The 23,897-nt window shown below is 33.4% G+C and overlaps 1 protein-coding gene across 3 annotated transcripts in view; it reads right to left on the reverse strand.

The window, feature by feature from the left end:
• LOC142983926 (uncharacterized) overlaps positions 1 to 16,132 on the reverse strand; it is a 241,187-nt gene extending 225,055 nt beyond the window's left edge. The window contains exons 1-3 of one of the 3 annotated variants that reach the window (XM_076131135.1): positions 16,058 to 16,132; positions 3,511 to 3,873; positions 1,871 to 3,208 (exon numbers count right to left, since the gene is read on the reverse strand). In XM_076131135.1, the coding sequence (XP_075987250.1) occupies positions 1,871 to 2,240 (370 nt within the window). In that variant the 5' untranslated portion in view covers positions 2,241 to 3,208; positions 3,511 to 3,873; positions 16,058 to 16,132. Of the gene's footprint in view, positions 1 to 1,870; positions 5,196 to 16,057 lie in introns of those variants that run through there. The other 2 variants (XM_076131136.1, XM_076131134.1) reach the window with 2 other exon arrangements.
• Between the last annotated feature and the right edge of the window lie 7,765 nt (positions 16,133 to 23,897).

The following is a 23,897-nucleotide window of genomic DNA, read 5'->3' on the forward strand; positions in this document are numbered from 1 at the left end:
AAGACAGAGTGCAATTCATTGCAAGAATTGTGTACAGTCACCTTTGTCAACACTCGCGAGCGTAATTAATAATGTAGTATGAAGTGTTATTGTTGTAAAAAAGCGCTTTAATCTATTTTGTTTGAGTTTGTAACTGTGTTTTTTAAAACTATTGTAATGTTCATAAATATGTTTAAATTAAGTGACATTATAGTCTTAAAAGTCTAATGTCAACCTACTACATTTTTACGGTAATCATTAATTCCAAATATAATTAAATTGATTCCGTTCTATATTAGTCCTTGACTGTAATACCATACTTTTAAATCTTAGACTTGAGCAAAGATACAAATTAATTGTTTTATACAACACAAAATTACATCACCAACGATTTAAAACGCGTAATTTGATAAAGCTCTCTCCGTTGTAAAATTACAACAAACAAACTACATTGTATAATGATATATACACACACAGATCTGTGTTCGTTACACACAAACATTACATGAAAAGGTAAAAGTTTCGGTAAACAAATGTACGAATAGTTACATAACACTAAGTTTTAGCTGACGCCTCGTATTGTTGTAAGCCTCGTTTCGTTCACTCGTACTGTGGAGCCACGAAATTGGAGTCAATGGGAACAAAATTAGTGTAATTATTGCCGCAAAATATTGAAGCAAGACTTGTAGGCATAAATCTATTTTTGTGGGATTTCTTAAGCTTTGAAGCAAATCATCAAATCAAAGCAAATCTGATGCATGATTTCCTAATTACAAGGAAACTATAAAGATTTGGTAAAATTTATTCTAAAAAGTCTCACAATACATAATTCAGCAAAGTTGCTATGTAAACTCTGCATTGCTAATAAACGCTGTAACAGCTCGTTACAAAAACATAAAAACATTATTTCATAAACATAAAAAACACGGTTTGAAGTGCATTGCACTCATTCTTGCAATTGCAGTTAGCACTAAACACGCACTAAAACAATTGCACATGTTGCCTTCCATCAGCTCAATTAAAGGTGTCTAATGAGTTAACGACTCACAGATCGTGGTTCTAAACACCACGCAGTACATCCCAATGAAACCCACGCAAGCTCAAATTACGTAGGCGTTAGTTGTACCGCGGTACCTCCGTAATTTCTCATACTTATACCCCGATTAAACCTTTACTCTAAACGTCAGTAAGTACCCAGTTTACTTAACGCCCAGTTAATTAAATATTTATACAAGGAAACGCTTCTGTTGTGCAGTTTTTTACTCGAACACTTTAATGGAAAACGAATTTTCTTTTTTCAGAGATTTTCTCAAGAAAGGACCGTTTAGACGGAAACTTGAGACGGGAATTCTTCGCATAAAAATGTAGAATATGAAGTTTGGAGCGAGTTGGAGGTACAATTTTTGTGTATCTACTCGATATTCAGCTGAATAGTTTTTATCTTCAAGCGTCCGGTCGCGGCGGGATTTCCGAACTGAATAAATTGATTTTTGAGTGCAAAATTGCCATTGCTATTTTTTCTTCGTTCGTGTTAAGAATTTGTGAACTTTCTTCGGTACCATTTTTTAACCAATACCTGAGGTACTGAGGCAAAATGAATTGCAAGATATCCTATTCTTAATAGTTCACAACATTTATTTATAAATGTAGCCGCTAAAGTACAAGACGTTAGGTATTTTATGCATATTTCTATTTGTAGTACCCGTTTGTGGTAAAATGTTTTAAACCTACCACATAAATAAGAAACACTAGACCACAGTAGTATAGCTTTTATGCACTTTTTAATTACCTAAAAGTCATAAAAACTGTCCGTAATAAATATTATTATTTATGCAAAAAAATGTGAAATACACATTTGATTAAAAATTTAAATAAAGATATTTATAAATACCTGCTAGTTTCGTTATGGGAGGTGTTATAGGTGCCGCCGCCGTCGTCGCCGTATTCGGAGGGTAGACTGGATCGCAGCATTCTCTCTCCGGGAACTCGCTGCCCCCCACCCAGGCCACCAAGAGTACCACCACACCCACCGCGGACCATATTCCATTGAACCTCAGACCTCCTCGAGACATCGACCCCAACTTCACCCCCAAAAACCGACTCACTTTTGCTATTGCACTTAAAATTGCAATACTATTCACTGAATATGAGTGCAACGCACTCGTTATAGCAATTTTGTTTTTCGCATTCGTAATGGAGAATGTTACTAGGTATGCCAAATCGCTTGAAATTTTGACACAGTATAGCCTGTATGTATACATATAAACTAGTTTTTGTTTTAGTCAAAAATACCAAATAGTTTTGATTTTATAAGCATTCAAAGTTTCGAAAAATATCGAGTCCCGCTAACAGCCGCGTGAGCGGCTGTGACGTCATACTACTTTACCGCGCCGCGCGGGCCGCGTCCCGCTTAGTATTAAGTCGCCAATCGCTGTTGTAGGTGTAATAGCTTGCGTAGTATTTTGTTGTGTTTTCGTCCGCTTATGTATAAAATAACTTATAATAATAGTAAATACTATTCGATTAATAAAATGGATAAAGGATTTTAAAAAGGGCAATCGGATAATCTACCTAAAATAAATGGAATAATGGTTGCGAATTATTTGTGGAACAAATAGAGGTTTTGTTGCTTCCGAAATTATAAATTTGAAAGTTTGTGAGAATGTACATATGTACATACATAAGTACATAAGTAATACATAGAATGACATACATATGTCATTGTACGTATGTATGTACGAGTATGTACGTATGTGTGTAGGTATGTGTGTACGTACGTACGTATGTATGTATTTAGGTATGTAAGTATGTATGGATGTTTGTTACTCTTTCACGCAAATTTGACTGAACCGATTACGATGAAATTTGATATATAGCTGAAGACCCATAATAACACATAGACTACTTTTTATCCTCGAGTTCCCGAAGGATCTGGATTTACGCGGGAAAGGTTACCATGCGGACGAAGTCGTGGGCGGCTTCTAGTATATTATACATAGGTATAAGTAATATGTTAGATATTTACGATCACTGCATATAATAATGAAACAGTTTTTAACCGAAATAATCGCATACTTATCGATTTTACATTTTTCCTGCCACAGTAAAATCAAAAAACTCGCGATCAATCCGGTTAGAAATTGTTTCATTATAAGATGAAGTTATTTATTATTACTTATGTACTTACCTACATAATATTAAATTACATTTAGGTACAACATATGATTTCCTAGTATTTGAATTGAACATTTTTAAAAGTATTTAGGAATAATTTCAACGCACCGAGCGCGCTACCGCAAGCGGACTGTGTGAGCCACACTGAGCAAGTGTAGAGTGACGTCACACCGTCACCGAGAGCTAGCGTCGTGCGGTTACAACTTGTTTTACTTATAAATCGAAAACTAATTGACGTATCGAAGTAATTTTTTCACCAGTATTTTTTATTTTTAAACGAGAATATGGAGTGCTAAAAATCAAAATTAGGTAACATTCTCCATTGGGACTGAATTTGAATTTAGAATGGATGCATACGAAGCACTCAGCCTTGCTATTGGACTTGCAATCTCCGAGTGTTGTATTGCACTTTTTCGTGTAATTATCGCGTTTTGTTTTTGCACTTGATGTGATGTTGTTGTCTCTTTTTCACCCCCCACCGTTTTTCTTTCATTATCATCGCAGATGTCCTTTTTCTTTGTCATCTGACACTTTTCACATTACACTTTTTAAAAAGTTACTTAAATTCTTACTAATTTTAGTGATATGTTTCGATTTTTGTTTAGTATCAGACACTTAACTCATAGGTACATAATTGACTTGAAATTTTGCACGGAACTTAGATTGTGTTTTATTTGTTTAGTTGTATATTTGATAGTAAATATTTGTATTTATTTAAATCTGAAAGAAAAATAAATAGATCACAGTTAAAAATAACAAAACAGGTATCGAAAAGAAAGAGAAGCGAACCAACGAAACAATTATAAATCCTTTTATACATCAGAAAAACTACCATTCCCCTCGAGCATGGTCATACAGTACATACTTTACTCACAAATTACATACAAATCACTCAAAAACAAACCATAACTCATATACGAAATTATGAAAAGTTAAAACTCGATCCGTGGGTGTGTAACAGGCCTAAAGTTAAAGAGGGCATTAAACAAATTGAATTCCTAATACGCTATTTAACTTTTTGTTCGAAATCCTAACGCATATTACTTTTGTACCTACTTCAAAAACTTCCTCTATTTACGGCAAAATTTCATTAAATGGACCAAAAGAAAAAAAAATCGTCCGTTCGCTTTTGTTTCCAAGCTTGTCTCGAAATGTGATAATTTATTTTAATTGTAATTCTTAGAAAGATTTTGGCCTTTTTCTCGCCTAAAGTCGCGGTAGGCGTCGAAAAAATTGTTCTTTTAATAACAATATCTCATTTTTTTGTAATAAGATTTGATTTATGAGTTGAAAAAGTTTTTTTGTTAATGAGTGAGAGCTTATTTATAGTTTATACGAGACTTTTATATTGTTGCGTGATGATAAATATTATGAACAGAGTCTGAAGGTAGTGGTTGTCGCCGTTGCCATGGTAACGTAGTTATATTACGTTTGTTAACGCGCTCGCATTAGTTTCATGGTACGGGGAGATTAGATTTCAGACTAGTTCTAGCCCGTAGCTTAGCTTGTCGACGGTAATAAATAATATTTCAGAATAAACTAACCACGTTTAACTTCTTAATTATTAGGTACAATAATGTTTGAAGGAGGGGCAAACAAGTTTTCACATCAAATTTTAAAATTAAGTTTACTCGACTAATTAATCTCTTTATCAACCAAATTGTTTTGTCATTTGAATCCAAGTTAATTCTTCTCTCAATCCTTCTATATTGTATTGTGCGTGTATAATTTCACTTTACATTTAAAGGTAAGTAGACCAAAATAATTGGTTTTACTTTCAAATGAATTCAGCTGACAAATGAACCCGTTCGATTTGTTTCTAAAGACAAATACCTACTGTAAAAATTATCGGTAACGGTCTTTTAGTTAAAGTACTAATCCGAAAGTACTGTCTAGTTAGTAGGTAGAAACATTTGAGCCACAGCATCATTAAACGATCAGTAAGTTAACCAACTCTTGGCACAGCCATTCGATAGATGATGATAAAAAAACTAGTTTTCTTACATTAACAAAATCTAGTTTTTATTAAATTAACGTAAACCGTATTAATATTGACTGCTATGACAACGAATAAAAAAAGAGCACACGGTTTCTGAATACATTTAGCGGTAGTTTATCTATTCAATAGCGTTAAAACTCATTTAAAAAAAAACGCTAGCGGTAATTTATCCATTCAATACCGTTTTTTTTTATATGAGTTGCGAGCGATGTGCGGTAGTTTAGCTATTGAATAGATAAACTACCGCTAAATGTACTCAGAAACCGGGGGTATATCTGTCCTATGATCCGTTCGTGTGTACTTCGCTTAAAACCGTGTAGTTTTGAACTAGTACGTCCAATTATAAAATTAAATCACTTTGTCACATAATGTGTATGTCGGACGTCACATTACAGCGTTTGGGATTCGATTAATACTGGCTTTGTTCACCGGGATATGCTATAAGCCAGTGGCTTACTATATGATACTATATATGTATATGCAGTTGCTAGTCAAATATAAGCATAACAGACGCTTGATAGGGTTTGGAAAAAAAAATGTTTAAATGTTGAAAGTTCTAAAGTTCTTCTTTGAAATTCTTGCTAAGAGAGTGGTTTCAGACTATACAGGCCATGCTGTAATAACTGTTACTAGACATTTTTAAAACTATTTTGAGGTGATTAAACCATCGTTTAAAAAATATGTCGCGGTTTTATTCAGTTTCAATATTCTATCTCGAGGCACATCACGGAATAGGCACATCACTACTATGTCATGGTTAACTAAAAATATCATACTTAAATATATAAATCAATTACTGACAACAAATTAATTAGATGCTAAATACATCTGATCAAAAGTTCAAACATAACTTCCAAAAATTGCCTGATTTATCTGAAAACCGTATTTAATTTACTTCGCAAAATTATCGCATAACTTTTGACAAGCAACAAAATGTTGAACAACAATTATGAAGACAATTAATTGACGAGATCGCGGTAAAAACGAACACTAAAGCTGCTTAACCTCCGTTGATTTCTTTTGAGCGTCAACCCTAACTTTAGTAATTAGCCGAACTAAAACCATTATTGAGTTTCGCTAGGGCTGTCACTTGTAATTTTTATATTTTTGTTACGATTGTGTGTTGATTGAGATTTTATTTGCAATTAAGTACGTGATCGAAATACAATGATAATTCAAGTTTATTACTTTTGTTGAAAACTAATAAGGCAATAAGAAAAAAATGCATTTGTTCAGATTTAGCAATTATTTTTCGAGAGAAAATTATACTTAAGTCTCTATTTATTTCCAATTATACGTTTTCCAAATTAAGTTTTAAAATAAATAACTATAATATTAACCCAACCCTTCATACGAGAACTTAGAATAAAATACTTCTTAGTTTTTATCCATCTCGAAACTGACCGTTTAAATATTAGTAAAACATTAGTTGTATTTCAAAGGTTCAGAAACAATCAAAAACAAAATTCTAAAAAAAAATATAAGGTAACGATAATAATCGTTCTTCAACTTTTGCCATCCCTATAAACTGTGAACTTTTAATTTGGCTTTCGCATAAAATTATAATTCGGCTTTCACCTCAATTTCTTAGACGTTAGCCGTTAGCCGAAACTTAAGTGCTAAGTTGACTAGAAACATAGAACTTAGAAAATTGAGGAATATTTCAAAAGTTGAATACTGTGTTAATGACTACCATTTGTAGATTTGACCTCAGGGCCAACAGTTTTAAAAAGCAATTTTTGGAACAAGACTTTTCTTGTTCAATTAAATAATAATAATGTAATATCCTTCTTGCCGATTTTCGGTACCTACCCAGTTGCACTCACAGGTCGGTAAACGGTCTGTGGATTAAGCAAATTTTGGCGCAGTCATTCCATAGATGGGTGATGGCTTAGAGCTATTTGAACTGTACTTTGGTGGCACATAAAATGCCGGTCCTAGTGGTTTTCAATTAAGATAACAGTCGTTAAGCCACATCAAAGGCCTTGAGAAGGTATACGGATAAATAATAAAACTAGCCAATAATGTGAGACTTTGTTTATCATGTCCAAGTGTGTTTACAATACACAGATGCACTCTCTATCCCCTCACTCTTATAGCCCAGTGGGACGGATAGCCAACACGATCAGTGACAGGTCAGGTTCAGAACCGACGGCTTTACGTGCTCGCCGAGGCATTGAGGATTGATAAACCTTAACTTCCTATCTGTAGGTAATACACTAAGCGTTTCTTGGCAATTTTTTTCGTTTTTTTTAACGAAAAAAGGCTGTAGACTTTTTTAGTAATGGTATATACATATTTGTAAGTTTTATTAGTTAAGTTATTGATGGCGTCAATGGTGGTAAATTAACATATAAGTGGGCCATTATTCTTAAAAAAGAGTTGTGTTAAAAATATATGGATTTTGTACTCAACAGTGAGTATATAGAAAAGGTACATATTTTTAACAAAGCACTAGCAAAAAAGAAGTAAAGAACAAGAGTTTTGAAAATTAGCATTTTTATTAACAACTTTCATATTCGGTTAAGTTTAAAAACACGAAGTCATGAACTACTGTGAGTTATTAAACACGTAACTAGGTAAGGTGTGTTACTACAGGGCTAATAATCTACTTGGCACATTCCCAAAATTTCCACAACCACTTAGTCTTCTGATAAGATATCTAATAACACCGTATTTATTGGGCACGTTCATTACTCTACCTGTTTCTAGTACAGAATTATAGTTTGAATTTATAGGTTTAAATGCAGGCAATAGAAACATGATCTTAATTTTCCTAAATGCACATTTAGAGCATTAGTTTACGTCGTTATCGATCTTCACCTCAAACACAGTTTAATACCGGTCTGCGATATAATAAAAAAAAAATTTTTGAGACACGTCATATTCTATTTTTATTAATAAACTAAGTAATGCTCGCGACTTCATTCGCGTGGTTTGTGACTAAGGTCAAATTGAAATTTTCATAAAAACTTTTGTCCCCTTGGTGATAGAATTGATCTAAATCCTTTCTTAGATTATGCCTACGTCATAACATCTACCTGCATGCCAAATTTCAGCCCAATCCGACTAGTGGCTTGGGCTGTGCGTTGATAGATCACAATGTCAGTCAGTCACCTTTGAGCTATATATATTTAGGTATAAGCATTTCTTAGTAGTAACATTATATATAAAAATACTATATTATAGAGACAGAGTGACGTATTGAGGCAGGCAGAGTTGGAGGTCAGCAATACATCATCCAGAGACGTCGCAATCCATTTCCTTCAATTGACTCTGTTTGAGTAGAGAGCAAATAAGAAATGTTTTATAAAACCTATTGTGTCTGGGTTCTACGTTGGAAAGAAGTATTTTTGTATGTGCGTATGTATTGACTAAGTTTTGTTACGAAACTACGTAATAGATAATAATAAAGAATCACTTAAAGTTCTTAATAAAATGTCTCCTTGCCAGCAGTCCAGTGTTTTGAGTAAGTCAAAATTATGCAAAAAAAAAATGCTGCCCTGTATGCTTTATATGAAAAATTTAGTACTCAAAACCTTCAACCTACTGATTAAATAAGTCTTAGGTACCATAAAAGAATCTATCGCACTGAGCACCTTCGATGTCAAAAGCAAGACTCAATTTGGTGATGATGAAATCGCATTAAAAACTTATTTAAAAATTACATCTGTTAAATCGAAACCGTCATATCTGGCTTTCTGGCTATCACATTTTTAAAGATTTACATCTACTAACTTACTAAATCCAACATTTTGTTCTATACAAGCTACATATGAGCATGGAACAACACGATCGTAAACTGACCACAGGCCCTTCGCGTGAATATGAATAATCAATATTTTGCTATACAAGGCTACAGCCTCTGTAGTGTGAAGTTATAATACAGCCTTGATTTGTTCAGGACTAAGTGTTGCCTTCAGTTATTATAGGGTACAACGTGACATGACGTAGATGAGTGTAAAAATAATCTTTCTAGGCAATAAATAAGCCGGCGGTATTATACGTTTTATAAATATTCAGTTGATGTTTTAAATATGGATTATTGAGACCACAATCAAATATTGCTGCTAAGTCGTCTGTTCCATAATATTTGGAGACGATTTTATTATGTCATGCAGTTCATTACGCAAAAATAAGTCGAAACTGTCATAATCATTTACGAATTTGAGCTCAAAATATTGAAACTAAATATCACAAATGAAAAATGGACAAATTCTACAACGCCCAATAGATATTTTTGTGAGTTGACGTATTTGTATCATTGTAAATATATAAATGTAATTTATATTTGTTAGTTAGTAATCACTATAGCACACACCTTTTTTTTGTTATACTAACGATTAAGCCATTTTATTCAAAAACCTAAGCAAAAAAGTCAACCTTATAAACCTGATATTTGCTTAGAACACACGATCCGCTGAACGTCCATATTCAAAATCAATAAACATAAAAGGTAGGTGTTATTCCCGCGCCGGCACACGTTGCTATAAATAAAAAATGGCCGACTTCCGGTCAAGGTACGCACTGAGCCAAAGGCTACCCGTAGGGCGTCGCCATATTTGTAATAAATACACCGTTTATTACACATGATTTACCTGTGGTTTGTTCAATTTTAAACGAGTCGAAGTTTTAGCACTTTGTAAAAGGATTTTCTTACTGTTACAGCTTTGTAGATTTTGAGTACCGGTTTTTGTGAAACGGGATTTTTACAACTAAATCAATGTATTAATTTAATAAGAAAATTTAACAAATTATTTTTTGTTTTAATCATTCTACAAAGACGTTTTAGATACCTAAGTGCTGCGGGACGTTAGATTATTCGGTGTCTCAAAATATTTACGCAGACATTTTGTTGGATGAAAGCAGAATGCAAGATTATCCTCTCGAGCGCCCCAACGTCAAAATTCAAATATACCGTTAAGCGTCCGGGCCAAAAATGGCGCGCGAAATTGAATTGGCGATTGGCGTTTAAGCGTCGATTCCGTCATATTTTAATACTAACACCCTAGACATACCTTATATATTTGAAATCTACATAAAATTTGCTATAGATTAAAACAATAAACCACAAATAATATTTGATAGTGCTAGCACAATAGTCGGTTTAATCTGAATATTGTGTGCTTTAGGCATGTGTTTGAAAAAAGTCTAATAAATATTTTTAGGCAAAAAAAATAATATGACGAAAGGTCTTATCGTGTAGTTAATGAATAATGACATTAAAATCCAACTGTAAAATATGCTCAAATCTTTAAAATTAGTTAAAAAAAGTATTTACAATATTGGTCATAAAGGAACATGTCGTTGGGTCAGATGTTGTTTATGGTGCTCTCTGGCCTATATCAACCACTTATTCAAGTGTGTGCATTAGATCGTCGTCTCGTTTCATCAGCTTCAATGTTAAATATGTTTGAAAAGGATAAAGATAGTTTTAGTATTTCTTTTCTACGTTTTTTAAATGTAAGATCGTTTTGCCGTACCACGGTGGCGGGGCGCTTGACGGGGGTAGAACATTCAACCGTGACACGGTGGCCGGGCGCTTGAGAGGTTATTACAATAAGTAATAACTGCCAATGATTGACCTTGGGTAGCGTGATGTACTTCAGGCGTAACCCCTCTCTCATTCTGGGAGGACACCCTTGCCCAGCAGTGGGACATGAATGGGTTATATTTATAATGCAAAACTTCTTTACTTCTTAAAAACTGATGTTTTTGATCAATCATAAAGGGCATACAGATATTATATAAACAGAATAATAAACTGCACTTTCTTCTACAATATTCTAAACTATACTTTCCAATATTCTAAGATAAATAATTCTCGTACCAGCCCTGGAGATAACTGTATAGATGAACAGGCAGCTTAGCCAAGCTACAGCGGAGCTATTGGAAGCATTATACCTGTTATACACATGGATACAAGCAGAGATAGGTAGGTGCACACCTGCGGCACTCTCACGACTAACACAAGGCTATTTGCGATATAAAAGTGTGTTCTAGGAATTATATAAATACTATATTATAATATAAGAATAATTTGTTAAATGTTTTTTTTTCCTACATTTAATTGGTGAGACTTATATAATATAGACTGTTAATTAGCAGAAAAATGGATGATTATTGTACACGAATTATAGAAACACATATTTAATTAACGGTGTATGAGCAAATACTCGTATTTTCTTAATTACATGGCCAAATCTATACTAATATTATAAGGCTGAAGAGTTTGATTGTTTGTTTGTTTGAACGCGCTAATCTCGGGAACTACGGGTCCGATTTAAAAAAATCTTTCAGTGTTAAATAGCCCATTTATCGAGGAAGGCTATAGGCTATATATCATCACGCTACGACCAATAGGAGCAGAGTACCAGTGAAAAATGTTACAAAAACGGGGAAAATTATGATTCTCTTATGTGACGCAAGCTAAGTTGCGCGGGTCAGCTAGTAGATTATAAAATAACATGCCTTTTGCATTAAGTCCGCCTTTATGCACTTTTGTATAAGAAACCAAAAAGAAGACTAACATTTGAGATTTAATAGCTACACTACATACTTAATTACTTACTGATCTGTTTTAAAATCACATTTGATTAAGAATCTGATTTATACACCTCTACTACATCCTTATCAAAGCCAGCGTGATATTACCCAACAACTACCCCAATAAACCCAATAAAACAAACATCAATGACGTCACAGATATAATTTAAACACAGCACAAATAAGTCGACGACTCGTATCGATTACCATTGCCCTTGCAGTAGGGATCGATATAAAAACGATACGATTATTCGCTACGGGCTCCGAGACGATATCGTGATATAGTGATTTATTTCGATTGGTTTCGAACAAAACTACATATTGGAAAAGTCTCAATACAGATAGAAGGTTTTTTAGGAACAAAGATGTATAGTTTGTACCAAGTTTTTTTTCGAACGGATTTATTTATTAGTGTTAGGTTTTGGCTTGGTTTTCGATAAAATTATTGGAATAGCATAAGACTATCTTAGTCAGAAAGAAATGAAAAATAATTATGCAAATAGTATTTTTAAGGCAACACTCATAAAGTCCGTATAAACCCATTGATAAAGTATTTAGGCGAAACCTCTATTGTCGGTAAAACCCACTAGTTGGATAGGTATGGGTCCATTACCTATTTTATTTGGAAAATACTATTTATTTAATTTTACTATCTATACTTCAGAATATACTTTTCACATATTTAATTAATTTAACATTCGGTTCAAAAATCCCCGATAGTTTTTTCATAAAAAAGTACTTTTCTTTACTTAAGAACTGAACGAGATTCTTAAATGTATTGCTGAATAAAATTTCAAAATATGTCTTCACCTTAACCTCCAAGTCTGTAGATGCAGCAAAAATAAATAAATAAACGCAAGCAATTCGATACGATAGCAGTAAAAGTAGATACGGCGCAAATCGTAAACTGAAGGATTACATTTGAAATGCACATGACTTCTTAAGCAAAAATGCCGTACGATGGTAATCAAATAAAGTGCAACACTAACTCTTTTACATACAATTTACATCAAGATTATTCATATTACATAATAAAAGATAGCGACTCATATTTCGTGGATGAGAATTATATTTTTCAATTTTCGTTTTCTCGCCTTATTTTTTAAAAGTCGAAATAACACAGTGATTTAGTTTTGTGCTCTCTTTTTGATCGGTAGTTTAAACAATAATGTGATACTTTGACTACCTATAAATAAATCATTGCTTACGTAAAAAAAACTTCTATAAAATATAAATTTTAATTGTACTTTCACACGTAAATGATCGGAACGATTGAAATGAAACTTAGAAATGTGAAAGAATCTAGCAAAAGGGAAGACATACATATTTTGATCATTTGTAAAATCCAACAATTACATCACAAAAAGTTAAACGATTGTCTAACACAGTTTTTAGCATACTCATTTTCAACAAACATTCTGTAGTTTCTACCTATCATCTAAAACACAATTTTACCAAAACGACCTACAAAATTGCAAAAATCGCGTACAAAAAATGATTACCCACGCAATAGGATACAGGTTACCATTTTACGCAATCAATGTGTGGAAGAAATCGAGTGAGGCCGGTACGAGTCCCGCGGGCGACTCTACTCTAAGATATTCATGCATTCAGACCTACCTGAATGTACCCTAGGTCTTTAGGGTTATGTCTAAGACCGTAACATTTTTGTGAACTATAATTTTGGGAGATACTGTTGTCTATTTTATGTATATTTGATGTTTTTTCAAAATAAGATGTCTAGACCACTAGATTGTACTTTGTAGTACTACAATACTCGACTACTAAGTCAGGATCTCCTCTCAGAATGACTAAAAGATGAAGAATAGTCCTAGTCTTAGATACCTAATCTTAATGACGCGGTGTAATATGCAGTCCACACGGTATATGAGCCTTTGAAAAATTCATATGTAGTAGCGATCCTTAGTTTTGAGCTTAATTCCATAACTAGCTGTAACGCGATTTTCTAAAGTCAATTTTATGACTTTATAAGCGTTTAACAATCAAAATTACTCGAAAAAAATTATGCCTGCAAAATACTACTACTTCGGTTACTGATCAAGTTCTGATTTATACAAAAAAAATGATCACTATATATAATCATATAAAGATAAGAAATCGCCAGCTTTTAAGTACATTTTATTTGTCTTTTTATACTTAATTTTGCTCGCACTCTCCTTTTTTCTAACTAACTAACTCTATTAAAGGCTAAACGCGATTGTCGAAGACTTTCTTAAATCTAATCTCCTCTTTTAAAAAAGAACAAGCTATTTCAACTGGTTTGTATGGCAACGTGTATGAATGTGCTTGAAGCAAAGAAATATAGCGAGAGGGAGTCGACTACCCCCATGGGGACAATGTGTTATTCACATACATGATATGTATCAAACACTGCTTTGAAAAATATGTGATAAATAGTAATAGAAAGGAATTTTTAAGTTTTCAATGGATTGATATATAAAAAAAATTAAAGAGATAAATAATTTGAAGTAATCTCTGATCAAGGAAAATATTATCATTAAATAAAAAGCTTGAAAACTTTGTAAAGTGTTAAAGTGAAGCGTTAAGTCCACTTAAGGTCTAATAAATAATTACCATTAATTATTAAGAAGAGCGTAAATAGTACTATTCAAATTGATAAATTCATTTGATAGTACATATCTTTTTATATTACATACATTTGTGACATTATAATCAGCGGACGAAAAAGCAGTTTTAAAATTTTCATACTAGGTATTCGAAGCGAAAAAGTACAATCATAAACTTTATCGTAACAAATCCTCGCATAATCCAGTAAACCTTATAAAGAAGTGAATAAAACACGAGTACACAAACAATACACAATAATACACACCGTTGTATTCTTTATTAATAATACACGGTTACGAAATTACACACTCCGTAGCACTTGCTACGAACTTTCGTAGACCTTCTACGACATTTAGTGTGTCTATATCTCAATAATGTTTGATCGTAAAATGTCGAATAAACATAATATTTATGTGACTCTTTTTATATGTTACATTGAGTGTAACGTGTTCGATGCCTGCGTAAAGTAGAAAGTTAGTGGGCTAATCATATTGGCAATATTTTATACTAACTCTTGGGAATACGTTCCTATTTATTTTACGGTCAACTGAATTTTGTAAATTATTTCGTGGAATATTTGGCTAGTTTTGATACTTTTATTGGTTGAGTATCACAATAATAAAGTGAAAATAGCTTTAGTGGACGTTAGCATTTTTGAACTCAAATAAAAAACGGCAATTGAATTTTTGCAAATTGTAGAGTCGTTTGTGCAATCGCAGTGAAAAGTTAGCCAATTTATATACGTTTTGTACGGTATTGATAGCTATCAAACGTAATATAATCCTAGTTTCGCAAAAAACAAAATATTTTCTACATTTATGACTAACTAACACTAGTTACACTATTTCTTTATATAAAATATATCTAGAAAGTTAAGACAGTAAGTTACAATACGTACTAGACTTAAGTAATAGTTTCGACTTTGCGTAACGACTGAGCTCATTCAAACGAACCTTCTTCATTCAAATAGATTAAAGTACACCCACTAAAGCAACGTTTAAACGAATAAAGAAAAAGATTCATCAAAAAGACAAAAGTGCACACACATTTTTTATGAAAAGCTGAGTTATTACGTAATCCCTCGCGATGACTCAACTTTAAAAAACGATAGCATATATTTTTATACATCCACAGGTACGCGGTTTGAATCTGTCTGATACATTTTTTATAAAGTTGACTACTTTGGGTATTAAATCGTGCTCCGAATGAGAACCATGGCTCACGGATTAATGATTAAATAAGCATGATATTTCAGGGATTTAAAGAGTACCTCATCTTCATCATAAACTTAACAATAACAAGTACCTGTTTAAAATTTTAATTCCCAATTTCCCTTCAACGTGATTCAGGAGCTTGCAGGATTACAGCACAATTTCCATTTTAAATTCTACTTGAAATTTTAATAAGAGAACATCCTCTTTACGCACACTTGGTGCCTCTACAATAGCGTTCGCGCCATTTCTACCCGCCGTGTGTGTTTCCCGCGCTTTCGCGAGACACTTCTATTTTTAATTTCAAGTGTAACCCCTTCCATTCAGCCTTCTATTCTTTTTTAATATTACCACCTGTACGTTTCCACTACATACATAAGTAGGTCATACATTGGCCGTATACCAATCCGTACGATAGCAGCGCATCTATTAAACTCGACCGTTTCACTTGCAATCACACTCACCGCTCGAATCACGCACTCTCACAACTAAACAATAAAGTTTTAAAGCAATAAAAAATCATAGTAGCGGTTAGAGTAGGAAAGATGATGAATATTACGTTTTAAAAAAATCGTAAGGCGCAAGCGCGTGCCTTTGCGCGCCATCCGTGCGTACGTTACGACAGACGCGGCGGTACTAACGTAGTAGACCTGGAAAGGCTTTAGCTGCCCGTACACCTCCCCCCGCGCCCGCACCAACCCCTTTCAGCCCTCGGCCGTGGCTACTACTCCACTCGTGAAACATTCTATTCCCCTCATCACCTGCACTCGAAAACACACTTTATCTCCAAAGACCGTAGCATACTTTTCATGAAACACAACAAAGGCTTTCCTTCACTAAGGTTGTGTGTCAGAAAACCGAATGCACGCCGTCCCACGAGTCAATAGGTTGTACAATTTATATTAATCATAATCGATTTTCGACTTAATTACCCAAGCATTAAGGACTACTTTTAATCACTAATAAGAAAGGTTAGTAAAACGCGCGTCTATGTGTGCGAAGTACACAAACGTCCGAATTCGATTACGGTATAATTGTGTTATATAATAATGGTTCTTACAACTTATAAATTAAGGGTCATTTTTGTCTTTCTTCTGGATGTTTGAGAGTGTACTGTTTGCTTTCCACAGTTCATATTAGCTGGTACAGAGCTTAGGGAAATGACATGTCAATTTTGATGCTTATTGTGATGGTTTAAGGTTGATTTTAGAGTGATTAAGTGCAACAAGAAAAATCGAAATTTAACACCAAGGGACTGATATTAATGCCGACGTAGATTTTGTCAAATGAGTGTCATGAGAAGTGCATTTTCTTCGGAGGAGGATGCATTTTGTTCTCAAAGGATTTTAGTAGCGAGGCTATGTTTCATGATACCTTCAGGGGGATGAAATATGTTCATGTTGTGGATCGTAATACTAAATATATTAGTGTCGTCTGAAATTTACGGACTTATGATGCACGCTTTTGAGCGATAGCATAATATATTAGGTGTATTAATGTAACCAATTTTTATTGGAACATTGTTGGTGACATAAAGTTTTACTTAGTGCAAATAAAAACAATAGCTAAACCTCTTTTGCTTTGTGAACTTAATGGAATAACTACGAAACATAGCACAGTTAAAATATACGTTTGAAATAGTCTAAAATTGTCTTTAATTAAAAATAAATTCAGAGTAAATTGAAACCTTTTCCAAATTAATTTGGAAAAGTTGATATACCAATATCAGGCTTTAAAAAAATAAAACTTTAGTAAGCACATACAATAAACACGTCAAATCAATACGTCAGTGAATAAAAAATGTTAATGAACACTTTGTGAAAGCAATCAATATAAAGAGAAATAAATAAATATTCATACATTGCGCCAGTTTTGTGGACGTCGCAATTATCGCGGTTTTTTCGCCTTTTTTATGCTACGAAAATTTATTTTTTCTTTAGTTAGTATAGATGTAGTATTTGATACGTTATTATTTCCATACTTTGTAGCCGTCTTCCGATTGTTTGATGCGATTCAATTTGAAAGCTTAAACGTTATCATTCATATATAAAAAAAAACATTTTGAAGTCGATAGTGTCTACCAAGGAGGTCAATATTTTAATGCACCTTTTTATTTATAATCTTTAATTGATTCGTTTATGTATTAGAAACACGGCGAAAATTCGTTAAATTAACCCTACAACATTCGCAAAGTTGCAGTCTGACATTTTCTTCAATAAAATAAGTAATATGAAATTTGGTTATAAAAAACAAAGTTATATTCTCGATAATATAGTACAATATAAAAATGCTATTTACCAAATATGTGGTTCTCAACAATGCCTTTATTGAAAATCTTCAGCTTTCAAAACCAAAACTTTATATTTTATCCAAAGTCCATTACGAAATGTATTGCATTGTAAAAATATCTTGATAAGGGCCGTCCTCTAGACAAACTAAAAAGGTTTCGAATTAATATTGAGGTACAGTCAGTGACAAAACTCTATAGGCATAAAAGATAACTTAATAAATAAAATACGCTATCTTTATGCTATTAAACAATATACAATTTTAAGGTTATTAAGTTAGTAGAATAAGCATTGGTCAATATTCATATTGATTCTCGTGTCGAACTGGGGCTGAGTAAATTCTAGGTAATAGTAATTTAATAAGACCTTGGTAAGGTGTAGAAAAAATATTTATAAATATTTATCTGCAAAACGTAGGTCTTGAAGATTTATTTACCACTAGCTGACCTGCGCAACTTCGCTTGCGTCATCCAAGGGAGAGTGGCTCACAATTTTCCCCGATTTTGTAACATTTTTCGTTGCTACTTCGCTCCAAATGGCCGTAGCGTGATATCTATAGCCTTTCTCAATAAATGGACTATCTAACACTGAAATAAATTTTCAAATCGGACCAGTAGTTCCTGAGATTAGCGCGTTCAAACAAACAAACAAACTCTTCAGCTTTATAATATTAGTATAGAAGTATAGATTATATTTTTGCACTATCACGTTTTTTTATCCGAAGATGTAAACAGAGGCACAAATATAAATGCACCAATTTTTCTGTTGTATTGTTGGTTCCGCGTAATTATGGGCGAGCATATCGCCAAATTACTGGCATGCCATAAAAAAATAACATAAAAAATACGGTCGAATTCAGAACTTCATCCTTTTTTTGAAGTCGGTTAAAAACATCACAATTCTAGTATTTGTAAGTTAATTTAGATACTTGTGCTCTCGTTGTATCTTTACGATTACATGTTGACGGTGACTGTACCAAAAAAGTCACTTTTTAACACCCTTTCGAAAGAAGTTAAATGGAGAATGGTTTTAGTAAATAATAAATTGACATCGAATTTAAGTTTGTTTTCGGTCATTCACTGTCGTTATAGAGGTGCGAACACAAATACTGAAACTTCAAATATAACATACGCATTAGTTTAAAAACCAAATATTGCCTTTTACTGTTACTTTGATAATGACATGTGTGGTTTTTTTAGTCGAGCAGTGATAGCCAGGTTGTACGCGCTTTTCATGCAAGTTTTTTAGACAGAAACCTACCGGCATAGTAGAAGCCTACACAATAGGAAATTTGATCAACCACGTTGAATCATGCCGTGGTTTATGTATATATATTTTTGCAAATACAAAAAATGCAATCTATACATGTTAAACAAAATAGTAATAAAAGCTTGCCTGTACATTAAAAATATTTTCAAAAGTTTCAAGTTCAAAGTTGATAAAATTGGTACACCAGCCTAGTTGCCTCCAGAATATCATTTAGCGTAAAAGAACGCTGCGGTAAGAAGCTGGTATAACATAATTCAGTTCCAATTTTGTTACAGCAGTTTAGGTGTTATAATACTAACAAACATACAGACGGAACACGACCTTGTAATTTCTCGAGTTAAGTACAAAGTGAGCTGATAAGAAAATTATATCGATTATAACAATCTCATGCAAACAATCAAAGGTTGCAACAATGTATGTATTATTATTTATTCTAAAGTTCATAATTTCACGCCGATTATATAGCCCCGAGGCCAGACAGAAGGCTTTCGAAACCTCTCATTATATCATTTTACCTTTTTAACAAATTACTGTATTTCAAACACAAGTTTTTTTTTAAATTACGGGATGTGTCATCTTACAATATTTTTTTCGGAACTGTAATCAAAACTTATTAAAACGGTGCACCATTCCAGCTCGTTAAAAAGATTTCTTTACTAAAAGACACAAAAGTTTATTCATCTGTCTATCAAATAGGCTTCCGCAGTAGTCCATTGAAATGTTACATGAATTTTACATTTCTTAGAGGACGCAATTTTATTTTTGGAACATGTAGGGGGGGTCCATAGAAGCTTAACTTGAAGTTTGTGGGGTCGCCACTCTTGTCCCCCGGCCGCCATCTTGGAAAAGGGGGTGGAAACACTTTTTTCGCTATATCTCGGAAACTATGCGTCTTACAATAAAACTGTAAAAGCATAATTTGTAGCAAATTATTTTGCCTACAAATATGTTTCATAACGTTTTGCCCTAAATCAACAATTAAAGAAGTTATAAGCAAAAACGTGCAATTTTTTTTATAACATTTTTCTTAGTTTCTATATAACTTTTTTTAACAACAGCCGCGCGGATCGATCTCTGAGGTTAAGCCACGCTTGCCGAGGTTGTTCTGTGGATGGGTGACCATTTACACATATCGAGTTCCGCCTTGTTTCGGAAGGCACGTTAAATTGTGGGTCCTGGCTGTCATTTTCGAAGATTTTTGACAGTCGTTAACAGTAGTCAGAAGCTTGAAAGTCTGACATCTAGTCTTAACGAAGGGTATCGTTTTAAATCCCAGGTAACTGGGTTATGGAGGTCAGATAGACAGTCGCTCCATGTAAAACACTGGTAATCAGCAGCATCTGGTGAGATTGGAAGCCGACTCCAACATAGCTTGGAAAAAAGGCTAAGCTGATATGAATATATACAAAAAAAATACCTCAGACCAACCTTGTAGAGTATTTTTCGAGGAAAATTATTCCATATATTTTTTTTCAATTTCATTAAATAGAAACTAAGTAACAGCGCTCCGAATTAGACCGGATTCGGAAAGAAAATTATTGTATAAAAAATAATCACTTTTTTGCTTATAACTTCTCTAATTATTAATTTAGGGCAAAAAATTATTAAACATATTTGTAGACAAAATAATTTGCTACAAATTATGCTTTTACAGTTTCATTGTAAGGCGCATAGTTTTCGAGATATAGTGAAAAAAGGGTTTCCACCCCCTTTTCCAAGATGGCGGCCGGAGGACAAGAGTGGCGACCCCACAAACTTCAAGTTAAGCTTCTATTGACCCCCCCTACATGTTCCAAAAATAAAATTGCGTCCTCTAAGAAATGCAATATTCGGCCCTTAAATTGTAACATTTCAATGGACTACAGGTAAACCAGTGAAACAATTTTGATTAAAATAATCATAAAGACATTTTAAAGGACCGTTCTTAATTTATTTTTTAACCCACTCACAGTACATGCAAGTAGAACCGCGGTTCAGGTTTAAATAACAAAATACCGAACCTTGAGAACGCCACACGCATAAAATTTACAAAACGAATATCCCATTACCATACAATTTAAAATCTTCAAAAGTATTATCAATTCAATCAAAGAAAAATCAAACAGAAAAGTCAGAATACTAATAGGTACTAATTAATAAAGTCGTAACTATATATAGAGCTATGACCCTATGAAGGTCGGTTCACCCTGTTTGTCGTTCATTTGACTGAACAACTCACTGTCATGGGCACGTTTCTTTTATTTTTAACTATAAATAATTACCATTGTATTTAGTAATCTCTTTGACACAAATACCATGAAAATTTTAAAATTAAAGAAAGTAAGAAATATTAAATACATTAGGTACATATTTTCAAAAGAGGATTGACAAGTGAAATATTATTAAAATATGTCGGGATATATGAAGGAATCGGTCAATTTAAATTAAAAGCACATTTTTGTCAAGAACTGCACTTACCTAGGCTAGTGGATTTAAAATCTTCTACCTCATTACGAGAAAAGTGCCAAGCTCAGTTGGACTGTATTTCTTTATTCTATTGAAGGGTTGATGTGACTTTTTCGGCCATTAATCTATACTAATTTATACTCATATTATAAAGAGACGAGAAACTGAAGAGTTTGTTTGTTTGTTTGAACGCGCTAATCTCAAGAACTACTGGTCCGATTTGAAAAAATATTTAAGTGTTAGTTAGTCCATGTATCGAGGTAGGCTGTAGGCTATATAACATCACGCTACGACGTTATAAAAACGGGGAAGACCATCACCCATTCACTCTTATGTGATGCAAGTGAAGTTGCGCGGGTCAACTAGTCCAAATTAAACCTAATAAATAACTTAACGTAAAAATAAAAAATATACTTCTTACGTTTATAAAAAAGTTTCAGTTACAACAATCATACAATACAATAGAGGTCCTTTTAATTTCCCCGATCATACAAAACTTCCTTTATTAACAGATCCATACTTGCATAACTAAACGAAACCCACTTCACAGTAGCTATAATTACAATAGCGAAACCCATACTAACTCTAACTTAAACAGTTTGAGAAAAACCAACTCAGCAAGCTTTGAATCTCGGACCGAACTTTCCACCGCGCTTATAGCATGCAAGAAAACCACCAAGGGAAATTCAACCTTATGATTTTGAACATAAAGTTGATATTAATGTGGAGTTGAAGAGGCGAAGTATATTTAACTGGCTGACCCAGACGTGGTGACCTGATTCGCTGAAAGAACTAAAATAACCCATTCGATACGTTTCATTGTAATTGTTTAAGGTTCTTGATTATGGTCTAGACTGGGCAATTTGTCCTATGATAGGTAGAATGCCTAGCTTCGAATGGATAGTTTTGCGAAGAGTAAAGCTGCCTTTAGGCGGTCAATTATATTGCACAATATTGGTGACCGTCTAGGGTTTATTTAAGGGCTTCTATTTTAGAGCTATTATAATGAGGTAGGATATAGATTGACACGACTGGTTAGGCGCAAAACTAACGGCTCTACGTAGTCTCAATCTATTTAATGATCATTAAGAAATTCTGAGGTCAGCAGGCTTATCACGTATCTCAGTTGACAACGAGTGTACGTCAAATTGATAGTCACTTCAGTTCATTCCTGCTTTGACGCAACGTGTTAATCACTTTTTTTACTTTACTGCAAAGTGTCTTTCAAATAGTTGTCAACTGAAATACGTGATAGCCCCCCTGATTTGAGATTCGAACCGAAAACCTCTGCACCTACCACCGGGTCATAAGAGCAAACAAATGTATATTAAAATACAAAATAAACGAGCATAGTACACAACCAGATCAGTAAAAACAATTTGCAGATTACTCAAATTCCGAGAAGGAATGAAACCCAACTACTAAAGATAGTTTAGTTTTATCTACTATTATGTACCGTGTATTGTAAGCCTTAGTTACCGATTGTTTAAGCTTCAACATATAAATCATTCAAGCAACTAACACTATGGGCTTAAGTAAATTTACCATTCGACTGTAATCTGCAAACGATCTGAAATTTCAACAATCATGTTAGAATACAGGATCTCTTGTTACGTTTCGTAGTAAAAGGTTTAGTGATTTTTCGGGTGTGAGTAATAAGATTTAAATTGTAGGTGTTTTTGTTATTAGTGTTCGGAAACTTTTGATTGACAGGTCTTAAAATAAAAAAGGGCTAGTTGTTATCTATTTTAGTCTATTTCATCCATAATACTCAAAGAATTTTCTCACTAAATCACAAAATTAAGCTTTTGAAGACTTTACGAAAAATAAATAAATTACAAACTATTCATTTTAGACCAATTAATTTTGTGGCACTTTGAGAACAGCCGAGAGTGGCGCCAGAAATGTCGCAATTTCAAACCAGCCCCTAACTTGACACTACTAGCTTTAACTACTCTACAGATTTTAGTTTTGTCTATACTAGCTATAATCTTCTTAAAACCTATAAGTTACCGATGCTACAAGCATGCCAGGGACGTTCCCGATGGCATCGGTGTGGAAGAGTACTACGGCGCATAGTTCCCATATGAATTATTTAAGTATAAAATAGAACTCAGTATTCACAGTTTTATATAATACGAGCTGACCCGGCAAATGTGGTTTTGCCATAAAAATTAAATAAAAAAGCATTGTCCAGCGGACAAAATTGTGAATCTAAACCAATCTCAGATCCCCTTCAACACACACAAAAAATTTCATTAAAATCGGTCCAGTCGTTTAAGAGAAGTTCAGTGACATACACACTTACAGAAAAATTATGTAATTCTGTATATATAAAGATAGAAGTTAAAGGTTGTTTCTCATAAATAACTACGAATTGTCAGCTCAAACAATTTA

The sequence above is a fragment of the Anticarsia gemmatalis genome, chromosome 25 (assembly GCF_050436995.1).
Source record: "Anticarsia gemmatalis isolate Benzon Research Colony breed Stoneville strain chromosome 25, ilAntGemm2 primary, whole genome shotgun sequence".
In the NCBI taxonomy this organism is placed as follows: Eukaryota; Metazoa; Arthropoda; class Insecta; order Lepidoptera; family Erebidae; genus Anticarsia; species Anticarsia gemmatalis.